The 27,343-nt window shown below is 43.0% G+C and overlaps 1 protein-coding gene across 1 annotated transcript; it reads left to right on the top strand.

Moving 5' to 3' along the window:
• Positions 1-535: 535 nt before the first annotated feature.
• On the top strand, positions 536-27,138 carry LOC148028564 (uncharacterized). Its single transcript, XM_087688840.1, has 5 exons — positions 536-1,035; positions 1,132-1,277; positions 1,367-1,643; positions 26,245-26,517; positions 26,579-27,138. The coding sequence occupies exons 1-5, from the start codon at positions 721-723 to the stop codon at positions 27,035-27,037; spliced, it is 1,470 nt and encodes a 489-aa protein (XP_087544966.1). The 5' UTR covers positions 536-720; the 3' UTR covers positions 27,038-27,138.
• The last annotated feature ends 205 nt before the right edge of the window (positions 27,139-27,343 follow it).

The following is a 27,343-nucleotide window of genomic DNA, read 5'->3' as shown; positions in this document are numbered from 1 at the left end:
TTTATGAATCCAAATATATGTTTATGCCTCAATTTTTAAATATTGGATTGAGGTAGACTCAAACTCTTTCCCTAGATTATTGTAATGCCACCCAAGGTCTACCCATGGTTCAAACACACCCACCCATCAAACTCAACCCACACCTCTGCCACTGAGCTATTGGCAATTTCTAACTAATTTAGTAGGTGTGATGTAAGTGTGAAATCTATCCAACTATTTATGGTAAAGGTATAAGTCACAAAGATGCCTAGACTGCTCTAAATCCTCAAACAGTTACTAGGCGCTCCACACCTAGACTCGCCCCGACGCGACGGGGCGGGCACGATATTTGCGGGGGGGGGGGGGGGGTGGGTGCAGGATGCGTGGCACCCGCCCCCGCGCTCTCTTTTTTTTTTGTGAGGGAGGTGGGGGGCTGCCACATGGCACCCGCCCCCCACCTCTCCTTAACTAATAGTATAGATGATACATACCATAGGTGTTCTCTTGTAAGAAAAACGTATAAGGTGCAAAGATGCCTAGACTGCTCTAAATCTTCAAACAGTTATGATACATACCGTAGGTGTTCTCTTGTAAGAAAAAGGTAATGCTTTTGCACGCACACTTATGCACCCTTGGACTGGTAGCGGAATTTTAAACTTTACCAGTTGCATGTGCATCACGCTCTGATTGTTGTTCTGCATCACAATATCATTTTGTGCAACCTGAGAGGGCGAGCGAGCGATGGATCCTGAAAAGCATCAGAATCAGAAGAGACGGGTAGCTTTGGTGCTCATCGATGGTTTAGCAGATGTTTCGATCCCCTCCTTGGGTTTTCAAAGCCCCTTACAAGCAGCCGCTACCCCCAACCTGGATTCGATCGCTTGTGCAGGAATCAATGGCTTGATGGATCCTGTCGAGCCTGGTTTAGCATGCGGCAGTGACACTGCACATCTTTCATTGCTTGGATATGATCCCCGAGTATACTACAAGGGCAGGGGTGCGTTCGAATCCATGGGAGCAGGCCTGGCTATGTCTCCAGGCGACATTGCCTTCAAGGTTTGCCTATATTCAGAGAATAAAGTGTAAGATTAACCTTTTCTTGCTCGGCTTTTTCGCTGATATCATCATCTTCCTCTGTTTGCACTGTCGCAGTGTAATTTTGCCACTGTGGATGATGCCACAGGTACAGTGATTAGCAGAAGGGCTGATCGGCATTTTGAGCAAGAAGGTCCCATTTTGTGCGCAGCCCTGGATAGGTTGACATTGCCATGCTTTCCTTCATATGAAGTGAGAGTCAGGTGACAATGCCTTTTGATGGTTATTATATTTCTTTTTCGCTTTTCCAGAGTTTGAGTTGCCTTAGCCTAAGATTAATGCGGCGGCTCAGGTATGCAACTGAGCACAGGTGTGGAGTTGTTGTGAAGGGACCAAATCTAAGTGGAAACATTTCTGGCACAGATCCATTGAAGGATAACAGGCCGTTAGAAGTTGTAAAACCTTTGGACGATTCTGATGAAGCCAAGCATACAGCAGCCGTCATTAATGATCTGTCTAATGAGATGAGGAAGATACTGAGCTCCCATCCTTTAAACCTTGAGCGAGCTTCTCAAGGGAAGAATGTTGCAAATGTTGTGCTTTTACGAGGATGTGGAATCCGTATTCAGGTACATGGCTGAAGTTATGGCATTTTGATCTAAGAACTCTCATGAGTGAAGCCAATTATAATTTATTCCTCTTTATGGTTTTGTTGAGAGTATATGTAACGAACATAAGTTAGCCATCTTAAATACAGCTCAGGAACTTCATCACCACTTTTGAGCCTTGAGGTATAAAGAAACTATGAAAGTGTATCAGTCAGGCTGCTGCAGTATTGAGAGGTTGTGCAGCTTCCCCTAACAGCCTGTGTAACCCTGGAAAATGTGGCAGCATACTCACATAGTGCTGGACATATCAGAGTCAGGCCACCAACTTAGAATAATATGTCAGCCCAGTCCTGCCTGCTCAACTAGCACTCATTTGCTTCATGGGGAACTGATAATTCAAAGACATTAGACGTCCCTAACTACTTAGTGTCTAATTAGACAAGATGTTGTATGATGTTTGTACTACTACTTTGACTCAAAAGGCATTTCCACCGTCTAGAGACATTTATCCAACCTTTTTCTCCATTGTATTGCATGCTTGCGTCCATGTAGGTGGTCTTGTATGCACCTGCACGTGGTACAATTTTTGGTAAAAAGGAATATTGTGTCACCTTCTTATCAAAGATGCTGCAAAACTCAAGGAGCAGTCTGCTATATGCTCTGGTTATGCCTACTAAGTTCTTTCCGAAAACGTTGCCGCAATTTTTGAAAATTTGACTTTCTAAACTGAAAATTTGGAAATAACCTTTGTACTTGGATTATAGGCTTGCTTTCTCCTTGTTGGGACCTAAAACGGGCGTGACACTTACTCTAGGGCTCTAGTCGAGTCTTCTAAGCTCACCAAACCACCCACATGTCCTCGCGGCCAAGAGCGTCAGGTGGCTATACACTACTCTAAATAAATAACGCATTTGTATCGATTGCAGTTTAATGATTTTGCCCTTCCTAACTCCAACAGGGGGAGTACCCAAACATATAGGTGATCAACACCTCGATTCACATACATAAAGAGCTTCGCCTAGTAGAATGATGTGGCTCTTATGGCTCTTCTACACCTTGAGGATTGCGCTCAAGATGCGCTGTCTTATACATAGAACACGAATGTAACAAAGTCCTCTCATAATATAAATGTAACGATCCATGAGATTGTATACATTCCTCACTTAATCGATTTCCCTAAGATATCGCACTAATTTACAGCAAATAGAAATCTTACACTCTCAATGTTAGTCGTCACCTAGACATATGATTGCCCTGCATCCAGGAATTATCTTTTGATACCATATTTGGATTGCACATGCAAAGTGCTCAAATAACTTAACTAAAAACTAGTCAACATGAAGTGTACAAACAATCTTTTCATGATTTCTTTCTACTAGCGTCATGGTACGTTGCTAAGGAACAACACCGAGCTAGCCCATGCTACTAAACCTCTTAAAAATTATATGAACCACTGCTTATATACTAAGGTATGTAAAGAAATCAGCAACTTAATTAAATATCTTTTCATTATAGCCCCATACTTCCTATTGTTTACATTTAGATTTCTTGTATAAAGGTAGGGAGATTTCGTAGTAAGTTTCTATAGAAATAAGTTCTAAAATATACACTTTAACATATAAACAAAGGTAAATTCTCATGCTTCATTTTCATTACATATTCACAAATGTTTTTTTAATTTTTTACATACAAAAATTATTTTTATTTGACTATTTTAGTGAATTTTTACATTTATTTTAACATAAATTATTAACTTTGTTGAGTTTTTTGATTTGTATGACTTATGTAAAGTGTGATCCATCAGGATATTCAATTTTATGCCATGCAAACATCATTTGATTCCCATAACCCAATAACAATTCAATTTTCCATTAAACCTCGTGTTTCGAGTTTTGCAGTTTCATCGTTTTTGATATACGGAGAGGAAAATGAATGAATTTTTGGAATTGTAGACATAAACAAACATGTTCCAACCATTTACAATCATTTTTTTATTATATGCACTAATAATTCATTTTTAAAAAACTAAATAAAGATCGTTTACTCGAAAATTTGTATACGTATATCTTGTATTTCGAGAAAATGGAGCTACTAATGTAATTTACCAGTTTTTGACGCATCTAAATTACCCGATTTACTTACCATTATGCTTTCAAACTTTTATCCATCATCGATTTGTTAAATCAGCCATTTCTTTCTCTCATAGTCATATGAACAAGTAATAAGGAGAGAGAAACATGAGAGAGTAAGAATGATTTTTGATCTTTTGTGTGATCTCTAAAGCGATTGATGGCGAAGAATTGATGCTACTTAGGCCTAAGAGGATGCAAGAGATGGTTGTAGGCATAAAAATCATTGTTTTAGGAAGACAAAGATTCGTCGAAAAAAATATGTCCCTCCTCTCTATGTCGTTTGATTTTGTGGCTTTTGCACTCTCTTTAATTAAGCTTAAAACTAAGCTACAACTTATCGAGTTTAAAGTTGGTCATTTCATACTTGTTTAGTAGTTTCGACCCAGTTGAGAGGGCAAACAGCCTTGAAATCTTGATCCGATTGGACGAGCGGCTTTTTGGTGTCGAAATCTATTGCCTTGGTCTCAATCACATGCTTTCTGGTTTCCAGATCTAGTAGCTGCTTTACAACACTAAACTTTACGGTCATTAAACAGGGGGTCAAACGGACTTTGATTGATGAACGGAGACTTGTGTCGGATTCTTGGCGTCAAAATGCATCTAGAAAAACTCTTTAGTCCATCAAATTTATGAATTGACCTATATAAGGAGAAACCATAAAGAGTATCAAGCTGCTACAAAGAAAAATACACAGCAGAGCACAAACACAACTCTCATTCATCCCCTGGAAAAATCAAAGCATAAAGTCCATGAGGGATAGGCTAAGTAGAATTTGATAGAGATTTGAAGCTAGTCACTAACCAATTGCTTTAACAAAGAGTGCTAAAAAAACTATCAAAGGAGGCATCCAAAGTGGTGGCTTGACTTGCTTACCTGAGTTAGGACAACTAGACTAGAAACTCCTGCTAGGCTAGGACTTCTATAGCTTGGTCTATATATTTTTCTATTTGACCACATTTTTCCTTTAGTATTTTATACTCCGGCATATGAAAAGGATGGAGCTGAGCATATTGTGACCCAAGGAAAACAAGCATCGGCCTCAGGTTTTGTCTCGGTACCCAAGAACTTACTAAGCTCTTGCAAAGTGACACTAAATCCTTTTTTTTCTGCTCACTTTAATTTTTGCTTCAACCTTTTTTTTTTTTTTTTGGTTAAATGCCACTCCTAAGAAGACAAGGCATCGGGCTCGAGTCTAACTCGGCTCGAGTCTAACTCATCCCCAAGACCCTACCAAATCTTCGCAAGGCAATGATCATCTGCTCTTGAAATTTTTCTTCCTTTATTTTTTAATTTGAGGGATTTAAACCCCTTTTTACACTCCTCCATACTTGATATAGATTTTTCAAATATATTCATTATTTCTTATCTTTCTTTTATTTGGCAGGTTTCTTTAATTGCCTCATAACTAACAGGGATTTCTAGAAACAATTGCCTATCAGGCTAGTAGAACAAGGACATTGGAACTACTCTCAAAACCGCTCTTAGAGGGCTTGACAATGTCTTTACAGAAGGCAGACAACTGCTCCAATCTCCCAAGACACATCTAACCTAGCACTGGGATTTCATGCTTTGGATGTGGGTCCTTCACAAAAGAAAAATTCCCCACATACAGATACGTATATAGCATAAAGCGAAAGGACTTGTAAAGGAAGGACATCACCTGGACTTGGCCACAAGAAGCTTCTATGCAACAAAAGGCTCTCTCCAGGTGCTCCGTCAAATTTGTTTAGTGCAACACTAAAACAAAAACCATTAACTGTACCTACACCAAACAAACAAATGGCCCTCTTGGCCTAATGAGATAAATAAGCGGCTCTCTTGGCCTAACGAAATGAATCAAGAAAACACACTATTCAGCAATCTATTGCTGAAAACAAATCCTTGGCCCCTACATAAACTATACCAAAGTATAAAACTAAACCAAGGGGATGGGCTGCTTAGGCCCTACACTAAATGCATCAAATTATTTGCTATCCCCCTATGCACATAAATAGCAAGGGGTGTCTTACGAATATGCTTTTGAACTATCCAATGCGTCTATGACAGAATAGGAAGATGGTTAATTGCTACGTGACTCATAACCCATACTAACCATCGGTGACCAAAACATGACATTAGCAAGCAATCCCCACAGTAGCCCTGAACTAACATTAGGAGGTAGTTGTAAAAACACCTTAGGGCCACAATCAAGAAAGATATATTCAACAAAGGCATAATTAGCGAGGGAATTTACAAAGCAATTCCACTATTGGGAAATCAGTTGGTAAGTCACTGCCTCAAAGATCTCAAGGGCGTCCAAGGTTGCACGATGGTACATTCTTAGAATGGGATTCCTTACACTGTAGACCCCATTCAAGTGGTTGATCACTAATTGTGAGTTGCCTAACTGGCGAATACTACTACGTCTGGCTAGATTTAGCCCCATAAGTAAGGCCTTATATTTTGTCATGTTATTCGTAAAAGTAGTGTCTAAATAGACTTTCATTTTTAGAACCACTTGATAACAAGGATATTTTGCCATGTTATTCGTAAAAGTAGTGTCTAAATAGACTTTCATTTTTAGAACCCATAAGTAAGGCCTTATATTTTGCCATGTTAGTCGTAAAAGTAGTGTCTAAATAGACTTTCATTTTTAGAACCACTTGATGACAAGGATATTTAATGACAATCCCAACACTCGTATGCTTAGCAGGTCCTCGAGAAGCTCCATCAAAACATAATGTGTAAACCCAAGCTTCATTGATGTAACCTGCTATGGCAATCAACCTACTCGTACTTATGATAATCAAAGTCTAACCGAGAGAGAGGGTGTAAGACAGGTACAATCCCTCCTTTCTCACTGAATTCAATGGGGACGCTAGTAAGAACTCTATGACAATGGTGGCAATAGACCTTGATATTCTATGTTAAAGATCTGTTTTGCTACTCAGTAATGTGATAACCCTTACTCCACTAGATCACTTTGCCTGTGTGGTAATGTTGCTCTAAATATGGATGCTAAAGATAAGGAACAAATTATCCCATCTAATAATCTTGATACCCTCTGTACGTTTAAGTTGAATCTTGAAGGACTTGCAAAGGCACTAAGTTTGACGTCAATCCCTATACATAATAGAGCTTTATTTTATTGAGATTTACTTTAAAATTTATACTTTTTAGTTCGAAGGTCATGAAGCATTTTCATCCGCTTCTTCCCTACTTCCAAATGTAATAAGGCTTGTAATCGAATCTCATCAAGATGTGGAAGGGAAATGAACCTTTTTTGCAACGCTTCCTCTTCACCCAAAGAATGGTTTAGAGCAAACCTTATTGTAGGCAGGTCAATTTTCAAAGATAAAACACTCCTCTCTATATATTAATTTAAAAGGGGTGTAGTTTGTAGCTCTTTTGAATGTCGTATTATAAGCCCAAACAGCCATATATAACTTTTTATCCCAATCACGCCTACGTTTAGATATAGTCTTGGATAAAATCTCCACAAGCTGCTTATTAGTACTCTCTACTTGTCTATTAGCTTGGAAGCTATAAGGCTTGGTCTTATTATGTTTCATCTTCAGCCCTTCTGTCAAAGCCTCAGTCACTTTATTCAAAAAAATGTGATTTATAGTCAGACACAAGCTCCTCAGGTGGACCAAAATGACACACAATTTGTTCTAAAATAAAACTGGCCGTTTTCTTAGCATTATCATTCATTGTAGTGCGGGGGCTTCAGACCACTTTGTGAAATAATTTGTTGCCACAATGATATAGTGCTTTCGTGTAGTTGATGAAGGGTGTATAGGTCCAATGAAATCAATGTTTCACTTCTCAAATGGTACTATAGCCATAACAAGAGTCAGTGGGTACTTTCTATTCTCTCTATTATTATGTTTTTGACATGTATTATATCTCTTGGTATATGTAAATGTATCCTGGAAAATGGACGGTCACCAATATCTGGTTCTCAAAGCTTTTTGTGCAGTCAACCGTCTAACAAAGTGCCCTCAGCAAGCGGAGTCATGACACTTCCAAGATAAATGGAACCTCATCAGGCATAACACATTGGCAATAAACATCATTGAATCCCTTGCCGATATAGTGTTTTTGCAATCAAGGCAAATTTCAAGGCTTGTTGCTTAATTTTTCTCTTTTTAGTCTTCAACAAAGCGGCTTTAGTCTCTATTGTGGATAAATAGTGCGTTATAGCAGCATACCACGATGGAATGGAAGCCGTATCGATTTTGAACAAACCCTCGAGGTCACTCTCTTTAGCCAAGGCTTCCTTTAGCTCATCGAAATCCATAAGACATTTAATGAGGCTTTGAAACTTCGGCGATTACTTCTAATTTCATAATCAAACTCATGCAACGCTGGGTGTCAGGATCTCCTGCCCAATTAGAATCAATGTACCTCTGCAAACATAAACCAGAACTATATGTCAGGGCATAAGAAAAAATACACCGCAAATAATGCAACATACGAAGACATGTAGTCCAATGTGACATCCTAGGTGCTGTGAAATACTGATTGAGTATACTAACTGAGTAAGCTAATTCTTGCCTAGTGTGAATTAACCAAAGAAGTTTTCCTACAACAAAGCAATAGGTATGGTCATCGAAGGGCTGTCCTAGGGTATCCTTCGACAAGTGGATAATAGAATCAAGAGGCGTAGCCACTAGCCATGTCTGATCTGTAGTGTACTGGTCCACGAGCTGAAGTGCGTACTTCTGCTGTGACACAAAAATACAGTCCCCAGAACGAACTACCTCCATCCCCAAAAAATAGGACAACAAACCAAGGTCTGTCATTTCAAATGTAGCTTGAAGCTTAGGCTTAATTTCTGCGATGGTAGCAGAATTTGAACCTGTGATGAGTCAGTCATCAACACATAGCAGGATATAGCTAACCCCCTCTACAGTAGATCGAACATATAAGTTCGGGTCATAAGGGGTAGAATGGTATCCATGAGTCTGTAAGAACTCATCCATCTTATAAAACCAAGACCGTGGCGCTTGCTTCAGCCCATAAAGAGTTTTATACAAGTGGAATACCTTATTCCTCGGGTTGCCAGAAGGAAAGCCTGGTGGCTGCTCCACATAGACCTCCTCCTCGAGAAAACCATTTAGGAAGGCACTCTTGACATCCATATGATGTGGCGGCCAACCGTGGTGAGCGGCTAGTGCGAGTAGCAACCGAAAGGAAGTCAACCGTGCAGTAGGGGCAAAGGTCTCTTCATAATCAATGTCATGCTTTTGTCAAAACCCTTGCACTACAAGGCGAGCTTTGTACTTGTCTAAAGTCCCATTAGCTTTTAGCTTAGTTCTAAAAATCCACTTTATCTCGATGACTTTCTTGTGGCTCGGACGATCTTGCAATGTCCAAGTCGCATTTCGGTCAATACTCTCGAGCTCCTTCTCCATGGCCGCTCGCCATTGAGGGTGCTGAAGAGCCACCTGCAATGTATCCGGCTCAGAATGCGCTATGTAATCAGCTGTAAACAGTGATGCAAGTGATGCCCGAGGAGCAAGCCGGGCAGATCTTCTAGGTCCCTCTATAATGAAATTTGGTGGTAGGATCCTCGAATCCCGCAAGGTTTGCTGGTACCAATGAGGTAACGGGTCGTGCGAAGGGGGCCTAAGATCTGAAGAATCTGCGGGAAGGTCAAGAGCGGGAAGTAGACCAGGCTCAGTAGGCACGATCTCCAATGATGTGGAAGAAGGAATCGGATCGTCGGTGCAGAAGATTGCACAATATTCCTCTCGTCAAAGACAACATCCCGCCTAACAATCACCTTGGTTGTCCCAGGATCGAACAAATGATAGGCTTTCGTCTCAGGGGAATATCCCACAAAAATAAGAAGATTAGCTCGGGGAGTGAGTGTTTCTATCTTGTCGTCAGGCGTGTTTGTGTACGCACGACACTTGAAGACTCTGAAGTAGGAAATAATAGGCCGAGAGCCAAAGAATGCCTCATAGGGGTCTTCTGAGGAAGAGCCGCAGTCGGGCACTAGTTAAGGATGTATACCGAAGTGTTAACAGCCTTGACCCAAAGACGCTTAGGAAGCTCCGACTGAGAACAACATAGAGCGTGGCATTTCCATGACTGTCCGGTTCCTATGCTCAACAACTCCATTCTGAGAAGGGAATTTGGTAGAGGTGAGCTGGCGAGAAATGCCATACTGATGTAGAAACTCGGAGAACTCGTGGGTGATAAACTCACCACCGCTATCACTCTCATGCAACCGACACGACGACCAGTCTGGTTATGAACCAGCATCACCCAAGCCGAAAAGTATGTGAAAGCATCGGATTTATGCTTGAGGAAGTATGCCCACAAGTATCTAGAATGATCATCCACTATCAAAAAGAAGTACAGTGCGCCATTCAAGGCAGCAGTGGATGTCGGCCCACAAAGATCAACATGAATCAATCTAAGAGGCGCCTCAGCTCTATGATAGGACTGCAGAGGAAATGGAGTACGGTGTTGCTTTCCAAGCTGATAAGCTTTACAGGGATCTCGAGCGAGCTTCAGGCGTGGAAGGCCCTCAACCAACGCATGGCGCGACAACTCATAAAGTGAGTCATAACCAAGATGCCCTAAGCGAAAATGCTAAAGACACTCATTGTTCGTAGGCTCCTGAGAGACGGCTAAGGCCTGGAAGCTATGGAACAGGGAGCCCTTGGTTATCGGCTCGGTCAGAAAGTGTCATGTGGTATAGGCCATTAGGTTGTGTCTCACTTCGAGCAATCACTAAACTAGTTAGAGAGTTAAGCATCTCGACTGTGGTCGCTTTAAAAAAAACCGCTCACCCCAACCGGCAAAGCTGTTCAACAGATAACAAGTTCACCCCAAGTTGAGGAACATGATATACATTGTCCAGCATAGCCAGATCCGGACCCTTATCAGTGGCAAAACTGACATCAACCTTGTGCCAGAACCTTGACCGAGGAGTTGTTTCCTACGCGGACCCGCCCGGCTGCAGCAGCTTGGGTATGGAAGATGTCCTCTATAGGAGTCATGTGAGGTGTAGCTCCACTATCCACAATCCAAACAGGAGCTGAAGTGCTTGGTTGTGTCGAGTGGGCCTCTGCGGTAACCGTGTCGGGAGGCAACTCACAAATATAGATGAGACTTGCATCTGATGTCTCTATGGAGACGATGTGGGCCGCTGCAGACCAGTCAGACAAGCCCTCTTGAGTTGAGAACGTTGTCGACTGAGATGGCTGTGCGGTGGCAGTGTGAGTCTCACCTTTAAACTGCCCCTTGCCATCACCTTGTCTCTCCTACAAGGGGTTGCCTGACTGAGGGGCGGGGGTCTGAGACTTAGGTTTTGGTGCTGTGCCTCTTTCCTTTTATCAATACTCATTGTCAAAATGTCCAGCCTCTTGACAATGTTGACAATACCTATTCTTTTTAGGTACATTCTACCACCCAGGTTTGAGAGATTGGGATATTCCTTGTGATTCCCTGGATTGATTTGGCTTTTGATTTTGATTTTGATTTCGATTTTGATTTTGAGTGGAGGTTTGGTTTTGTTTTCCCTTCCCTTGTTGCCATTTCTGAGAATGAGCAAATAAGAGCCCCCTTTGAAGAGGAATTCATATGAAATTGATCGACCAATTGTGCGTAACGCAACAATTGATACTCAAATTCATAGAATGTAAGCATGGTAGGTTTTGAAATTATGCCTTCCACAAAATTGAAGTATTTCCTAGGGAGTTTGTTTAGGAACAATGTGACCTGATTGTCAGAGGACTTAGGAGTCCCTGTAGTGGAGAATTTAGCGAGGAGACGCCAAAACTCAGCCAACTTGACTTTCAAGTCATCCCGATCAGTGATTTTGAAAAGTTGAAGCTCATGTTCAAGATTAATATTACGGGTCCTATCCCCGGGTCCTATTCCGAGCTGCATAGTGGTCAGTCAAGTGTGCCCATCGCTCTGATGCTAAGTCAAAATGTTGAAGCTGAGAATGAAACTCAGGCATTAAGCCTTGCATAAGCTTGACAATAGCAGAGGCATTCCTAGCCTTCCATGAGCAGAAAACCTCGTATGGAACAAGTGCGGAATCGGGTTGGGGTTCCAACCCCTGCACAAGCTCCCATAGGTTTTGGGAGTCAAGGACATGTCTCATCAAGTTTGACCAAGTAGTAAAGTTTGACCCGTTAAAACGAGTCTTGTCATTAAATGCATGCTTGGCAGAAGACGAGCTAAAACCATGAGGTATTGAGTAGGTAGGGTAAGATGAATGTGGGGAATAAGATTGTGAAGGGTAAGATGGTGGAGGTGGATGTGTCTGATAAGAAGGAGGAGGAGGGGGAAAAGATGGGTAGGCATAAATAGGTTGTGAGTGTCCAATGAGTGCCGATTGAGGCAAAGGCACTGGAACATGAATGTTTCCATAAGATGCTGGTGTATGTGAAGGCACTGGGACACGGAAGCCTTGTCCAAAGTGAGGCTGGGACACAACAGTATGACCAGAAGGTCCACTAGGGAAAGCCATGGAGGTAAACTGTGGAGTCAATTGATCCACACTTGAGAGAGATTTGGGGGGGATACCTAGCCTGCAATGATCCCGAAAGTGTGTGTGAAGTAGGTGGAACACCACCCGACAGAGGTAAGGATGAGGTCCTAAAGGATGTGCCTATGTTTTCATAACCCCTTGGTGTGATGTGCGGTGCGACATAAGGTGTCTGAAATGGAAAATGAATGGTGTGAATGGAAGTGGAGAAGCAACGGATAAATGTGGTGGGATGGGTGGGTTTTGAAAATGAGGTGTATGAGGTGCAGATGCATTTTGTTTATTTTTATCATTCAATGATTGGAAATGAAAATGTAAAGATGATGATGCACCATGCAATGAAGAAAAAGGAACACCAAATTCATTCTGATTTTGTGAAATAGACGTAAAAGAAGGAAGGGTAGAAGAAAAGGTATCTGGCTTTTTCTTATAATCGCCATGACGTGTGTTAACATACAAGAATTGGTCCTCAAGAGGACCTTTTCCGTAGTCAACAGACTGTACACTTTCTTCCACACGATCTCTACCAGAATATTGTAAAACAGAAGAAGTAAAAGAAGGCACAAAAGATGAATCTAATGTACATTGCACCGGAGTGGATGGAAGTGGATGAAATAAATGAACATACTCCAGGTCTTGTTTTTCAATAGGGGGCCCCATCCCTGATGGAGGTCTCAACGGCCCTGCTGTTGAGAAACCCTTCACCCTTCACCTGCAGTTTGTGTTTCTACGTTTTGCGTTTAGGTTTCGCATTTAGGGTTTGCAGCCCCAAAAAGGGGCGCCATCCTAGAGAAACTGTGCCTATTTATAGGCCACTCTTATATTCATTCCTCACGGTTGATTCATTCAGTCCGTCACCTCTTCTCTCCAGCCTCTCCACTACTCTCACACCCCTTCAAGAGGACATTGCGGTTCGTGGTTCGTGGCTACCTTCATCATTTTCCTTATGCTACGGCACCCTTGTTTCCTTGTATCACATTCACTCCATGATTCAGGTCTTCATCATTCTATTCATCAGAGTTTCTTCTCTCTTCTCTTCTCTTCTCCATGTTTGCCGAGTTCACTCTGTGTTCCTCCCCGCAAACCCTATTGTCTCGCCGGTACGTCATCTTTTGACACTTGCAACATCATCAGACTTGCACACAAAATCTGAAGAGAGAAATTCATGCATACTTTCATTTAGGAGATTTTCTTGAAGGGCAATCGTTTGATGGAGCTCCTCAATCTTCTTTCGTCTATAAGCTATGACCAGTTTATATTCTTTAGAGGTTAGCTTGCCTAGCTGTTCTTACACGTAATCAGAAGTGTCATCCACCATATCAGAACTTTGTGGAGCAAGCTGATCGGCCCACTCTCTCTCGGTTCTTGGCATAGTTGATTCTGGAGACTGAATCGGTGTTGTTGTGTTCAAAGTCATTTGAACCTACTGTTATTCTTGCTTCTTGTGTAGAGCTTTCAGATCAAAGGTCTAGGTTTCTCAAAGAATACCAGGCTCTGATACCATATCAAGAAATATCTTGACACAAAAACATAAACAAAAACCGTATGACAAAGCACAGACTGATAAAAGAAGACAGTTAGGGTTAGGGTAACTTGAACACAGTGAATAAATGAAGTGATATAACTACCGAATAATACGATGCTCATGCAGCAAACACACTATGCAGTGAATGAATACTGAACTTCGAACCCCTATATCTCAAGGACTAGAGTAGGGGTAATGAGCTGGAGAGTGTGTCGTACTCTGAATGGATCCCGAATCATAGCAAGGCAGTCTCCGGATGTCGAACACCAGCAAACGCTGCAGTGAGAAGCTAGATCTGATGCAGATAGCAGTGAGGAGAGAGAAATACTAAAAACGTAGGTAGTAGGTGAGAGAAAAACTAAAAACGCAGGCAAGACAGCTTGCAAGAGAGAGAAAGATTGAAAACGTAGGCAGCAGGACTGTGATGACATGGCAAGCTGTATGGCAGGAGGCCTGCATAGGAACAACAGTTGCTTGATTGAAATCAGCTCCAAACTGCGTGAAGAGGGCTGGAAATCAGGCGCCAACTGATGTAGACAGCAATGGACAGCTGTGGCTAAGATGTCCTCCGCGAATGGGGTGTGGGCAGCAAGCTGAAACACCTGAAATCTGCAAAAACGAGATTGAGGGAAGAGTGGAGGGTTGATTGCCAATTTGTAGAAAATTAGGGTTCTGGATCCTCTCCCACTTAACTCTCTCGATCTGCTCCCCATTTTAGGATTTTGACTAAGATAAGCCTAAAATAAGCATGTTTTGGGCCTGAGAGGGGGTGTTGAGCTAAAATATGCATTACTTGCTGATTAGCCTCTTAAACAGTCCCAAAATACACTAAAAATGCTCTTTTAGAGTAAAACTCTAATACGGGGAGCGGTTCGAGACAGTTCAGTGGAAGCCCTAAAATGGGGAGCGGTTCGAGAGAGTTTAGTGGAAACCCTAATTTTTGGGGCGCCCTTCCACATCTATAAATAGACAGGTTGCCCCCATTCAGCCATCATCCTTGTTTGCAGGTTACACCAGCCCACACACCCTCTGCTGCTGTTGGCGCCCAGTTTCCAACTTGCAGCCCGCCTCCATCTGCTGTCCAGCCATCATTGACTGCAGCCACATTAACTTCAGCGTATCCATTGCTGTAGGCGACAGCTCTCAGCTGCTGGCGACAGCTCTAGACTATCCCAGACTGTTGTTCAGCCTGCTGTCCATCATCTCCAAGGTTAGCCAGCCTGCGTTTTCAGCATTGTAGGCCTTGACACTCTTAGACATTGTTTTAGCTTGCTGTTTATAGCAGACTGTGCACAGTTTCTAGTCTCCGATCGGTGGTACACTGCTGTGTTTACTAGTTCCCAGCCTTCAAACTACTGTGTTTTGGTGACCAGTCTGCTGCCATTCACTATTCAGCACTCCTACACTCCGATTGGTGGTCACAAACTTGGGGTCTATCTTCGGTGGACGTCACACTCCGACATTGCTATGCCCTTGAGCACACTGTAAACTCTTACATTCATTTACAGCATTCATTCACTTCAGAGTTGTGTTCTCTCTCTCCCTTCTTCTGTTTGTGTTTGCGTTTTTGAGTTTTGCGTTTAGGGTTTGAGTTTTGCCCTTTTTGTCTGTGTCTATCTCTTTGCATTAAATGCTGGCCAATTGCATTTGATACTCCCCCCATTTTATGCCTATATATTGTTGGGGCTTCTCCTCCTCTGAGTAGTTTAGCCATCATTTGTGGATTCTTCTGGGGAGAGAGGAGCCGATGCTAGGGTGCCCACACAACCAGTGACTCACTGTTGTATGCTACTATCTCGTGTTCGATATGGATTCCGTTTTCCGAGTATACATTTGAGTTCTCATCTGTATTTGTATTCATTCATTCATTCATTCTTTTGTTTTGTGTTTCAGCAGACAGCATGTTGTTTATGCTTTCATTGCTGCACCACTTTTGACACTCAGCTCTATGTGTAGACTGTTGAGGGAATGGGGTACGGTGTTGCTTTCTGATGAATTGACATGCTTTATAGACATCTTGAGCTAGCTTCAGGTGAGGAAGGCCCTTAATGATCTCACGGTGAGACAACTCATAAAGAGAGTCATAGAGCCAAGATGCCCTAGGCAGAAATGCCAAAGACATTCATTGTTCGTAGGCTCTCGAGATGTGGCCAATGGCTAGAAGTTATGGAACACGGAGCCCTCGGCTGTTGGCTTGGTAAGAAAATGGGTCATGTGGTATAAGCCATTAGGCTGTGTCTCACCACGAGCAATGATTAAACTAGCCAGAGAGTCAAGGACCTCGACTGTGGTCGTAAAGAAAACTGCTTGCCCCAACTAGCAAAGCTACTGAATAGATAACAAGTTTACCCCAAGCTGAGAGATGTGGTATACATTGTCGAGCTAAGCTAGATCCAGACCCTTGTCAGTGGTAAAACTGATGCAAGCTTGAGCTTGGATCTTGACCGAGGAGTTGTTTCCTATGCGGATCTACCCGACAGGCGCTCGGGTGCGAAAGATGTCATCTATAGGAGTCAAGTGATGTGTAGCTCCACTGTCCATAATCCAAATAGGTGCTGATGTGCTTGACTGTGACGAGTGGGTCTCTGCGGTAACCTTATCGGGAGGCAACTCATAAATGTGGACGAGACTCGTATCGAATGTCTCTATAGAGACGATGTGGGTCTCTGCAGACTAGTCAAACAAGCTCTTTGGAGTTGAGAACATTGTCAATTGAGATGGCTAATTGGTAGCAGTGTGAGTTTGACCTTCTTACTGCCCCTTGCCATCACCCTACCTCTCCTGATAGGGGTTGCCCGATTGAGGGGCGGGGGTCTGTGACTTAGGTTTTGGTGCTGTGCCTCTTGCCTTTGATTGACACTTGTCGTCAAAATGACGAGCCTTTTGACAATGTTGATAATACCTATTCTTCTTAGGTACATTTTGTCTCCCGAGTTTGAGTTGAGATTAGGAGTTTCCTTGTGATTTCCCTGCTTGATTTTGTTTTTGATTTGAAGTTTGATTTTGTTTATTCTTCCCTTGTTGCCCCTTTTGAGAATGAGCAAGAAAAACCATCTCTGAGGGATTATTTATATGAAACTGATCGAATAACCGTATATAACGCAAAAGTTGACACTAAAATTCATAGAATATGGGTAAATTGGGTAGAGAAACCACTTGTTGCACAAAATTGAGGTATTTATGCGGTAGCTTGTTAAGAATGTGACTTGATCATTAGAGGACTTAGGAGTCCATACAGTGGAGAATTTGGCAAGGAGATGCCAATACTCAGGCAACTTGACTTTCAAGTCATCCCCATCGCAGATTTTGAAGTTTCGAAGCTCATGGTTAAGATTTATTTGACAGGTTCTATCCCGAGTCGCGTAGTGGTCAATCAAGTGTGCCGATTGTTCTGACACCAAGTTAAAATGCTGAAGCTGAGAATGAAACTCATGCAATAAGCTCTACATCAACTCGACAGTAGGGGAGGCATTCCTAGCCTTCCATGAGCAGACGACCTTATATGGAACAAGTGCAGGATTGGATTGGGGTTCCAACCCTTGTACAAGATCCCATAGGTTCTGTGAGTCAAGGACATGTCTCATCAAGTTCGACCAAGTTGTAAAGTTTGACCCGTTAAAATGAGTCTTGTCATTGAATGCATACTTGGCAGAAGATGAGGTAGAACCATTAGGTGTCGGGAATGTGGAGTAAGATAGATGTGGAGGTGTTAACTCTCAGACGAACAAGGTGGAAAATCCAGAAAATCTAAAGCAGAAGAAGAGGCCAAGGCAAAAGTGAAACGAAAGACGAAGGCATGCCAATAAAAATATGGGAATACGAGAAGTGTAGAAAAGTCCTAAATTAAGGAGAAAGACGCACAAGAAAAAACGCAAGTCAGTACTTTTATAAAAGAGCGCAAGGTGCACCATGATTTATTTTAAGAGCGCTGGGCTCTCACCCATGCAAATTGTAAAGGTAGGTGGGCAGTAGGAACGAAGCTAGGAAGATAGGAGGACAATGGAAAAAAGGGCCTAGGCCACGACTGGCCATGTAAAAAAGGGGATAAGGGGATGACTGCCCAAAAGGGATTTAGAGTTTTGTATATAAAGTTGAAAAGTGAATGAGAAGCTTATTTTTGTGTGTGGCCAAAAGTAGCTCTCTTCTTCTTCTTCTTCTTTTTCTTCTTCTTGTTCTTGCTTGCTTGAGCTTGTGTTTGAGAGAGGGAGTGTGAGAGTGTGAGGGAGTGAGTGTGCAAGGGTGAGGGACCGTGGTGGAGAAGCTCTCCATCTTCTTTTCTCTTTTCCTCTTATCTTCTCTTCTCTTGTCTTGCTCGCGGAAATAGAGCTTGGAGCGTGGAGCTTGCACTTGGATCATGGAGCTACCGGAGCGCTCGGGAGAGGAGGAACTCGATTGGGCATGGAGGTAAGCTTACTATATCCTTAGAGATGGATAGCGCGCCAGCGTGAGAGGTAGTCATTAGTGCTTGGCTTGGAACGCGTGAAGCAATAAGCGGTCCGTGGATCTTGGCGGTTGATCGCCTCTACATTTTGGCTTCGTTGCTGGGACCAACGGATTCAAGCCTTGGGAGTTTGAAGAGGTATTCGATCTCCTTGGAAAGGAAACCCTCCTAGGACGACCCTTCAAAAGGGCGACGAAGTGTGAGGCCGATTACGTAGCAAAGAGAATACACCTGACACTACCGGGTGTAAGGATAATCACAACCTTTAGTAAGGGTGACCTCATCAAACCTCGAGGGAAAGACAAGGAATATTCCGACATACCAAGCAAGCCTAGTAATGAGAGTAGGGACTTGTTGAAAGAGTTGGTACAAGCGCATGTTGAACAGAGAGAATCAGTGAGCGAGGCCATGCTTGAAACAAAAAGGTTAGGAGACAATGCCAAGGACACAGACTTTGGACTTACAAATATCGTAGAAGACCACAAAAGAAGCCTAAGCCTTATAGACGAAGGTATCGATGGGGATCCAACACAACGTCGCGGTGCATATCCAAAGCATTGTTACGTGCTTAAGGGTATTACGTCGCAGGTAACCGATGGATATGGGTACCAAAACCTCCAAGCCTACGTGATAGGAACCCTAAACCGTCTCTTGGTTCTACACTAGAGCCACCTGAACCTCCAAAGCAAGAGAAAGATAGCTCTAAACACAACACCCGCTCTGATAAGAAGCAATGGAGGCATGTTCCAATGGGTAAGGACAAGAGTCTAGAGCAAACGCCCAGGCGCAACTGCCGATACAATTGGATGAGGGGCTAAACGCAAGAGAATTAGTTGAAGAGCTAGACTCCCCAAGGAGAGAGGCAATTGTACCTTCACAACCTCACGAGGCTGTTCAATAGGCCGCGGCTATGTCCCATAAGGACATGCTAGAAGAAGAGAAGGTTGAGGCCCAACCAAGCATATCAACATTAACCTAGTTTAGAGTCCTGAGTCCTTAAGGGATACATCGCAATTGCCCAAGAAAAAGAGGAGAAAACAATGAAAACAACAGCAGTTGCTAGTAGCTATAGACACCAAGAAGATTGAGACCAAGAGTGCTGAAGAGCTGAGAAATAAAGCATCGAGTCCATCCACCAATGAGCGCATTGCCATCTCTCCTAACAACGGTGAAACCTCTGACACATCCGTGTGTTCTGAAAAACCAAAGCAACCATTACCATCAACGGTTGCTTGCACCATTCAGTTCACCGACAACAGAACTCGCATTGACCAGTCAAGAGTGGATACAACACTGTCACAACAGGTTGACATGACTATACCAGTCACATCCGAGGAGAACCATGACACAATAGCAGCAAAGCCTCAGGAGAAACATGAAAACCCCGAGGATATAGGCAATCCTAGTATTGACCAATCTTGCTAATCTAGGCCCGATCCTCCAACTATGCTAAAGCCTAGAGAAACTCCTAGAACCTTGCATGTGATAGCAACCGAGTAAGCCTTCATAGAACATAGAAGTGTCATAGAGTGCTTAACTGAGTTGGACGCTAAACTCAAATTATTCCCACGTATCTATGTCCTTGCAGATATGGGCATATTCCCTAGGGAGTAGCTTGGAGAATACTTGCCATGTCCTCTATCCTAGGAAGAGCAAGAATATCTTAACGACTACTATGACATGCTTCTACATGAGCGTATGTAACTCATTTCTGACGAGGAGGCCGACGAGCTACGCTTAATTGTGACATTCAACGAAGCACTTTACCCACCAAATCTCTTAGAGATAGAGCAACTAAAGCGACTATTAGAGGATCGAAGTCAATCTGAAAAACGTTGGTTTGAAAACCGCGTTACAATGGCCGAACTGGGAGCCCAGTCTCAAAGGAGTGGTTGGCCAAATGGCGGTCTTAAAGAGACCCAACCTATGTGGCGCCAACTTCCTTTCGAGTACACTGACTGCCGTTCAAGGTATGAACCTAGTCGGAACTCGCCAAGAGAACTCTGTGGTTGATAAGGTTCTCACTGAGAAGGAGCTACATGTTGCGAGTAGACTCGGACAAGGTACCATGCTACTCGATGTTGCAAAATATATGTTGTTATTGAGTAGGCTGCCACAAGTATTGGATGCGTGTGCCACACTCCAGTACAATCCCGAGTTCTACAATTGGTTTTTATCCTTACGAAGTGACATGGATTCATAAACGTGTACATAAATAAACAATGAGTTTTGTGACTGTGTATAAATAATACCAAAAAAGCAAAGCTAACACACACACAAGCAATGATAATCAAGTGCAGGTGATGTGCATCGAAGTCAACACCATGGGATTCAGATAAGTGATGTCTCTTTAAGTTGCACATGTTCATTATGGTGGTTGAAGCATATGACTTGCATGTACTATCACGAGTTGCCAAGTGAATGCAGGTCGACACATGTCTCTGTACGAAAGCGTTCAATGTCCAAGTCACCACAAGACCACTAGCCCTACAAAGAACCATTATGGGGAAAGCGGCATAAATACTAAGAACAAAGAGACATGACGGAAGCCCTGTTGCTGGAAGAGAAAGTCACCCCTATAGAAAGCACACATTGCATTTGAGTATGGCCCAAAGCATACTCATTGGCTGCTCTCTCTCTTTCTTGGCTAGACTCTACATCTGGGGCAAGATTAAGGTGGTGAGTTCTCGTTCATGGCAGAAGAGCAAGCAAAGTACGGCTCAATGGTGGAAGTGAGGGGTTTCAACTAGTTTACATTCAAAGAGGCCGTCATGTAGGAGCCAACTGTAAAACAACTCCTGGACGAGTGCAGTCTACGGAAGTATGTAGAGAAGGTTGGGCAGGCTATCGATTACAACAAGTGCACAAAATTTCCGAGAAGCTTCGATGCTGAAAGAAAATGTGGCATGGTGATAGTAAGAAGAGGAGAAGAAGAGGTGGAGTTGAGCCTTGCGATGGTGGAAAAGGCCTTGGGTTTATTAGCCAGCAATAGGACTAAAAGCTTCGATACCGAAAGAAACTGTGGCATGGTGACAGTAAGAAGAGGAAAGAAGAGGTGGAGTTGAGCCTTGCGATGGTGGAAAAGGCCTTGGGTTTATTAGCCAGCAATAGGACTGAGAAACACCCAAGGAGGGATGTGTATAATATGCTGGGGGTGAGCCATCACCAATCCAAGAACAAGAGGGAGACAAAGTCCACAAGGAATAGCAGGACAACATGGAGAGAGTTACTAATGAGAAGGAGAATGACCAACCATCTCAACAGCAAGAGAGCAAGAGGACAATCCGTGAGTAGCAAGGCTAAAAAATTGTCGTCGCGCGGAAAGGAAAGATCACACTCTCAAAACCCCCATAAGAAAAACTCAATCCACCTCCAAAGAAAATAGAGAGTAGCAAAGGGTGGAGGAGGAATTGAAGAGATTAAATGAAGGCGCAAGCAAAGGCCAGAAGAGAAGGAAGAACTACTAAGGTAAAAGGAAATGGGAGATTACTCTAATGAAGAGGGAATCAAAGATTTAGCCTACAAGCTGACACATCGTTGCAACATGGACTCCACACCATGACACCCAAGCCTAACACTGGCTTAGGAGTAGAGGAGCAATATGCTCCCCTAATCTCAATTAGATGAACCTCATAGGAACTCTCCTTGCTAACGGTTTGGGGAGCCAAAATAGCAAATGGAGCCGCCTCAACAGGAGCCACCGGAGCTGGTCCACGAAGAAGGGCGTGACTCTAAATCAAATCAACGAAAGAAAGAACGAGTGCAGGAACCAAAACCCTCCGTGGCCACAACAAGTATAGTCAAAAGAGAAAAGGGCTCCATGCCAAGCCATGTATTCCTTGGTATATCTCTTAGGCTCCGTCAGAATGTAACTATTGTAGACTATCATGATGATGTCTAGCGTTCGACCACTCCCCTCTCTCCAAAAAAAAAGAAAAGAAAAAAAAGAGAGAAAAAAAAGGAGAGAGCAAACAAACAAAGACTCGCACAAAGAAAAAGGAAAGAAACAATGAGCTTTTCCATGTATATTAGAGTGCCACAAACACTGCACCTAGGGGTCCTCAGGTTAGGTATGACTGGTGGCCTTGGTCAGCTGGTTCCGTGCCTAACCCCCTAGCCCTTCCTGTCCCTCCACTTCACACTTAGGGCACATCAAGGGCAGGACACACCTAGGGAGTTTGTGCTCGCCTATGGTTAGATTTGTCTCTCCCTAAGTGATGCCCACAGAACCTCCCCTGTACACAAACTGGGTCATCAAGTGTGGGACAACACCACAAGCTCCCCTGAGGTTCGATCCAACTCCCAGTTTCACTAGTACGGAAACCATGCAACACTACACAGTGAGGTAGACACCCCCAGGTAGCGCACTTCCTTTTCTTTTTTCACGTAGACTCAACAATGGCGATCCACAATCGACATTGAAGGCCCTCACTACCCGATCAAATCTAATCTCAGCATCAATGAGCTCAATTATCCTACATCTTGTTGACAAAAGCACAAATAATGTCTCGAGAAGCCTTTAAGTACACTTCTCCTCAACATCGACAATCTTTTCCACTCCATTGAACCCTCGCTTTATCCACACAATTCTACAAGGAACCTGACTAGTAATCTTCTAATTACGTACGTACTAAGTATACACGTGTACTCACATGATATCTGCACCACAATCCATACACAGTTTGGATCCTCAGGTGCTGGACAATACTCTCGGCTTGCTTCAAGTTCGATCTGTCTCCCAAACTAATCAAACTACGTCTTGTGTACGATGAGAAGACTAGCACTACCCCTAGGGAGAGACCGCATATGAGAGCTTTTCAATTACAGGCATTGAAGACTCCAACGAAAGTACCGTCAGCTCTTCATCGACACTCAACTTTGAATTCTTATCCTTTATCATCTTGCAAGCCTGTCGCCCGTCAAATCCCCAGAACATCAACACCTGTGTCAGCCATGAGTGAAACTCCCAACAAAAATTAGCCCTATCACCAACTTCAACAACCCTATCACCTGCCAATTAGGCCAACAACATGTCCCCAACAACCTTGATCCATACCACCACCAAAACTCCTCCATGGCAAACCACAGAAGTCCCTTTCAACCACGTCTTCGGTGCATGTCAAAGCCTGCTATCTACGACGGCTAGTACCATGGGATTGGCACTCGCCTAGGAGGGGGGTAATGTTAACCCTCAGACGAACAATGTGGAAAATCCAGAAAATCTAAAGCAGAAAAAGAGACCAAGGCAAAAGTGAAACAAAAGATAAAGGCATGTCAATAAAAATATGGGAACACAAGAAGTGCAAAAAAGCCCTAAATCAAGGAGAAAGGCATATAAAAAAAAGCGCAAGTTAATACTTTTGTAAAAGAGTGCAAGGCGCACCATGATTTATTTTAAGAGCACCGGACTCTCACCCATGCAAATTGTAAAGGTAGGTGGACGATAGGAAGGAAGTTAGGAAGATAGGAGGACAATGGGAAAAAGGGCCTAGGCCACGGCTGGCCATGTAAAAAAGGGGATAAGGCGATGACTGCCCAAAAGGGATTTAGGGTTTTGTATATAAAGTTGTAAAGTGAATGAGAAGCTCATTCTTGTGTGTGGCCAAAAGTAGCTCTCTTCTTCTTCTTGTTCTTGCTTGCTTGAGCTTGTGCTTGAGAGAGAGAGTGTGAGGGAGTGAGTGTGTGAGGGTGAGGGACCGTGGTGGAGAAGCTCTCCATCTTCTCCTCTCTTTTTCTATTCTATTCTCCTCTTGTTTTGCTCGTAGCAATGGAGCTTGGAGCGTGGAGCTTGAGGATGGAACTTGCTTGAAGCTTGTACTTGGATCATGGAGCTACCGGAGCGCTTGGGAGAGGAGATAACTCAATCAGGCATGGAGGTAAGCTCACTACACCTGTAGAGATGGATAGTGCGTCAGCTATGCGAGAGGTAGCCATTAGTGCTCGGCTTGGAACGCTTGAAGCAATAAGCGGTTCGTGGGTCTTGGCGGTTGATCCCCTCTACAAGAGGATAAGATGATGGTGGTGGTGGTGGTGGTGGTGGAGGTGTCTGATAAGAAGGAGGGGGAAGAGGTAGGTAGGCAGAAATAGGTTGTGAGTGTCCAATGAGTGCCGATTGATTTGGAGGCACTGATATGAATGTTTTCATAAGGTGCCAGTGGAGGTTGAGGCACTGGGATACGTAAGCCTTGTTCAAATGTTGGTTGGGACACAACGTAATGACTAGAGGGTCCACTAGGTAATGCCATTGAGGCAAACTTTGGCACAAATTGATCCACACTCGCAGGAGAGACTGAGGGAAATACCCAGGCTACAATGATCCGGAAAGTGTGTGAGGAAAAGGTGGAACACCACCTGACCGAGCAAGAGATGGGCTCCTAATGGCTATGCCTAAGTTTGAAGAACCCCCCAGTGTGGTGAATGAAAACACATGTGACCCTACATGAGATGCAACACAGAGTATACTTCATGGAGAGTGAAAGGATGTGGCAGTGGAATAAGAGGGTGGGATGGAAGGGAGATTAAACGAATTTGTGATAGGTGCAGATGTGGGAAATAATGTGGGTTCCTTTTGTCCATTAAATGCACTAAGTTGAAATGATGATAATGAAGATGCACCTACTTCATTTTGACCTTTGAAAACAAAATTGTTTGAAGGAAAAGAAGGGGAAGGAGTACTCACAGTTTCTTGTTTCAACTACTTACCTCGTCTTGAGTTTATAAAGAAATATATGTCTTTCTTATTACTCATAAACTAGAATTTGTTTGCATATGTCCTCCATCATGAAAATCATCCATACCAATAGGAGAAGGGGAATCATCATTAACAGTACAAAACTCAAACCCTAAATGCAAAACTTAAAACTCAAAACGCAAAAACACAAATAGAGAGAGAAGGAGAACTTTGAAGTGAATGAATTAATGAAGCGAATGAATGTAAGAGTATATAGAATGCTCAAGAGTAGAGCAGTAGTGTTGGAGTGTGATGTCCACCGAAGACGGATCCTGAGTGCTGTTACCACCAGTTGGAGATGAGAGAGTGTTGAATAATGAAGGGCAGCAGGCCGGTCACCAAAACACAGTAGTTAGAGGCTGAAATTTGGTAAATGTAGCAGTGTGCCCCCATTTAGTCTTCATCCTTTTTTGTAGGCTCTCAATCTACCATGCAGATTTCAGCCATCAGCCACCTACTATCAGTTGCCTAACCATCACTGATTGCAGGCCATCACTATCCAGCCCTAGATGCCCTGTTGTCAGCCATCATCCCGTTGTTTGGTGGCCTCCATCTGCAGTCAGTTTTCTCGGAGGGACTTACACATTTTTCTTGTCAGTTAGTGGGTATTTTTCAGCAATCACAGTGTATAGGCACCTTATTAGGTAGGTGACTATGCCACATGGCAGGCAGGCTGGTTATCACTGATAATTTTTATTTATATATGATCAGACAGCAGCATTTATGATCGAGTTGGCCACTTTTGCTGGCCACCTGCATTAATTAATGGCTTTATTTCATGCTATTTATGCCCTAGTGGCAGCTTGACCTCATCACTTGTCTTCGAGGTGTCGGTAAGAGAGATCTAGCTTGAGGAGATACATTGACAGCCCTTGTACATCTGCCCTCTTCATTTCAGCATTCATTGACTGCAGATTTTTGTGTTTTTTTGTCTCTTTTATCTCTCCCTTTCTCTCGTGTTCATTGTCTTTCAGTCTTATCCACAGGCTTCCGCATTTGTTGCACTTTGACACCCCCTCTTGGGTAGAAGGTGGGGAAGTTCTTTTCTTGTAGGATTTTAAATGTTTTACTGTAGTTTGAGGCATCAAAACCACTTTCTAGTTTCTCGTCTTTCTTTTGTGGGTTTAGTTTTTAACTTCTTAACCACGAATAGCATTAGGTGCCTACCTTTTCAATAGTGAGTACTTTTCTTGTGGGGTATTAATGTTTTGCTGTAGTTTGAGGCTTCAAAAGCCACTTTTTAGTTTCTCGTCTTTCTTTTGTGGGCTTAGTTTTTAACCATGATTGATGGTTTCAGGTCCCACCCTTTGTTGAAAAGCATGGTCTTGGGGCTTGCATGGTTGCTCCTACCAAAATCATTGCTGGCCTGGGTTTATCTTTGGGCATTGATATACTTGAAGCACCTGGAGCAACTGGTGACTACCGAACCCTACTGACTTCTAAAGCAGCCGCCATATCAAAAGCTCTATCTGCACCATTGGAATCCTCAGTTCGAATTTTTGTGCCTGGTGAGGATAACCTAAGGGATGGCCGTCATGATGGCTACGACTTTGGATTTCTACATGTCAAGGTACAACCTTCACTGAGAGATCATGTTGTTTTGGATTAGGATTGACTCTTTGTTCTGGCAGGCTGTCGATGATGCAGGACATGACAAGCTGATAGGGCTGAAAGTAAAAGCTTTGGAGTCGATTGACAGAATGGTAGGTCAGCTTGCCTGCCTGCTTTGGGAAGCTGAGTGCCGTGGTGTAGCAAATTTTTCAATTTGTGTCACAGGAGATCATTCAACCCCTGTGGAATATGGTGATCATAGCTACGAGCCTGTGCCATTCACTATTTGCCACTTGAAAGACTTTGTGAAAGTTCTAGGTGGGGATGCTGCTGTCAAAGTCTCTCTAGAAGGTTTTCCTATCATCAACCAGGATGATGGTGTTCATGTTACCAAAATGGTCCAAGGTAGGTGCCAAAAAGCAGTTGCTGGAGATTCAGTGTTCTCTTTTGATGAGTTGGCAGCTTCATATGGCTGCTTGGGACGATTTCAAGGTAGTGAAATGATGAATATAATCAAGCAGTATTTGGCAGTTGTATAAGGGTATTCATATGTTTTATTTCATACTGTCAGTGTTGATTGATCACAGAGGATGGAAGTAATACATGATTTATGTGAGTGATAAAGTATATTTCAAATTTACTTACTTTTCAAATTATTGATTGAAGCCATTTAAGTATGGGAGAGTGGCAAATAATTAAGTCACTGAAATCCTCTGTGCAGGAGCTCAAAATGGTACCTGTTCTTCCTCTCAAAAAATTACCGACCTTCATTTTCAACAATTTTTTTATGTAGCTGGATAAGCTTTAGGTATAGCTGAATTGGGAATTCAGAGTTCTTCTAGAGA

The sequence above is a fragment of the Lygodium microphyllum genome, chromosome 11 (genome assembly GCF_053477565.2).
Source record: "Lygodium microphyllum isolate KBCC chromosome 11, Lygodium_microphyllum_v1.1.10, whole genome shotgun sequence".
Classification (NCBI taxonomy): domain Eukaryota; kingdom Viridiplantae; phylum Streptophyta; class Polypodiopsida; order Schizaeales; family Lygodiaceae; genus Lygodium; species Lygodium microphyllum.
Note: the sequence above shows the minus strand (reverse complement) of the source record. Positions and strands in the feature narration are given on the sequence as shown.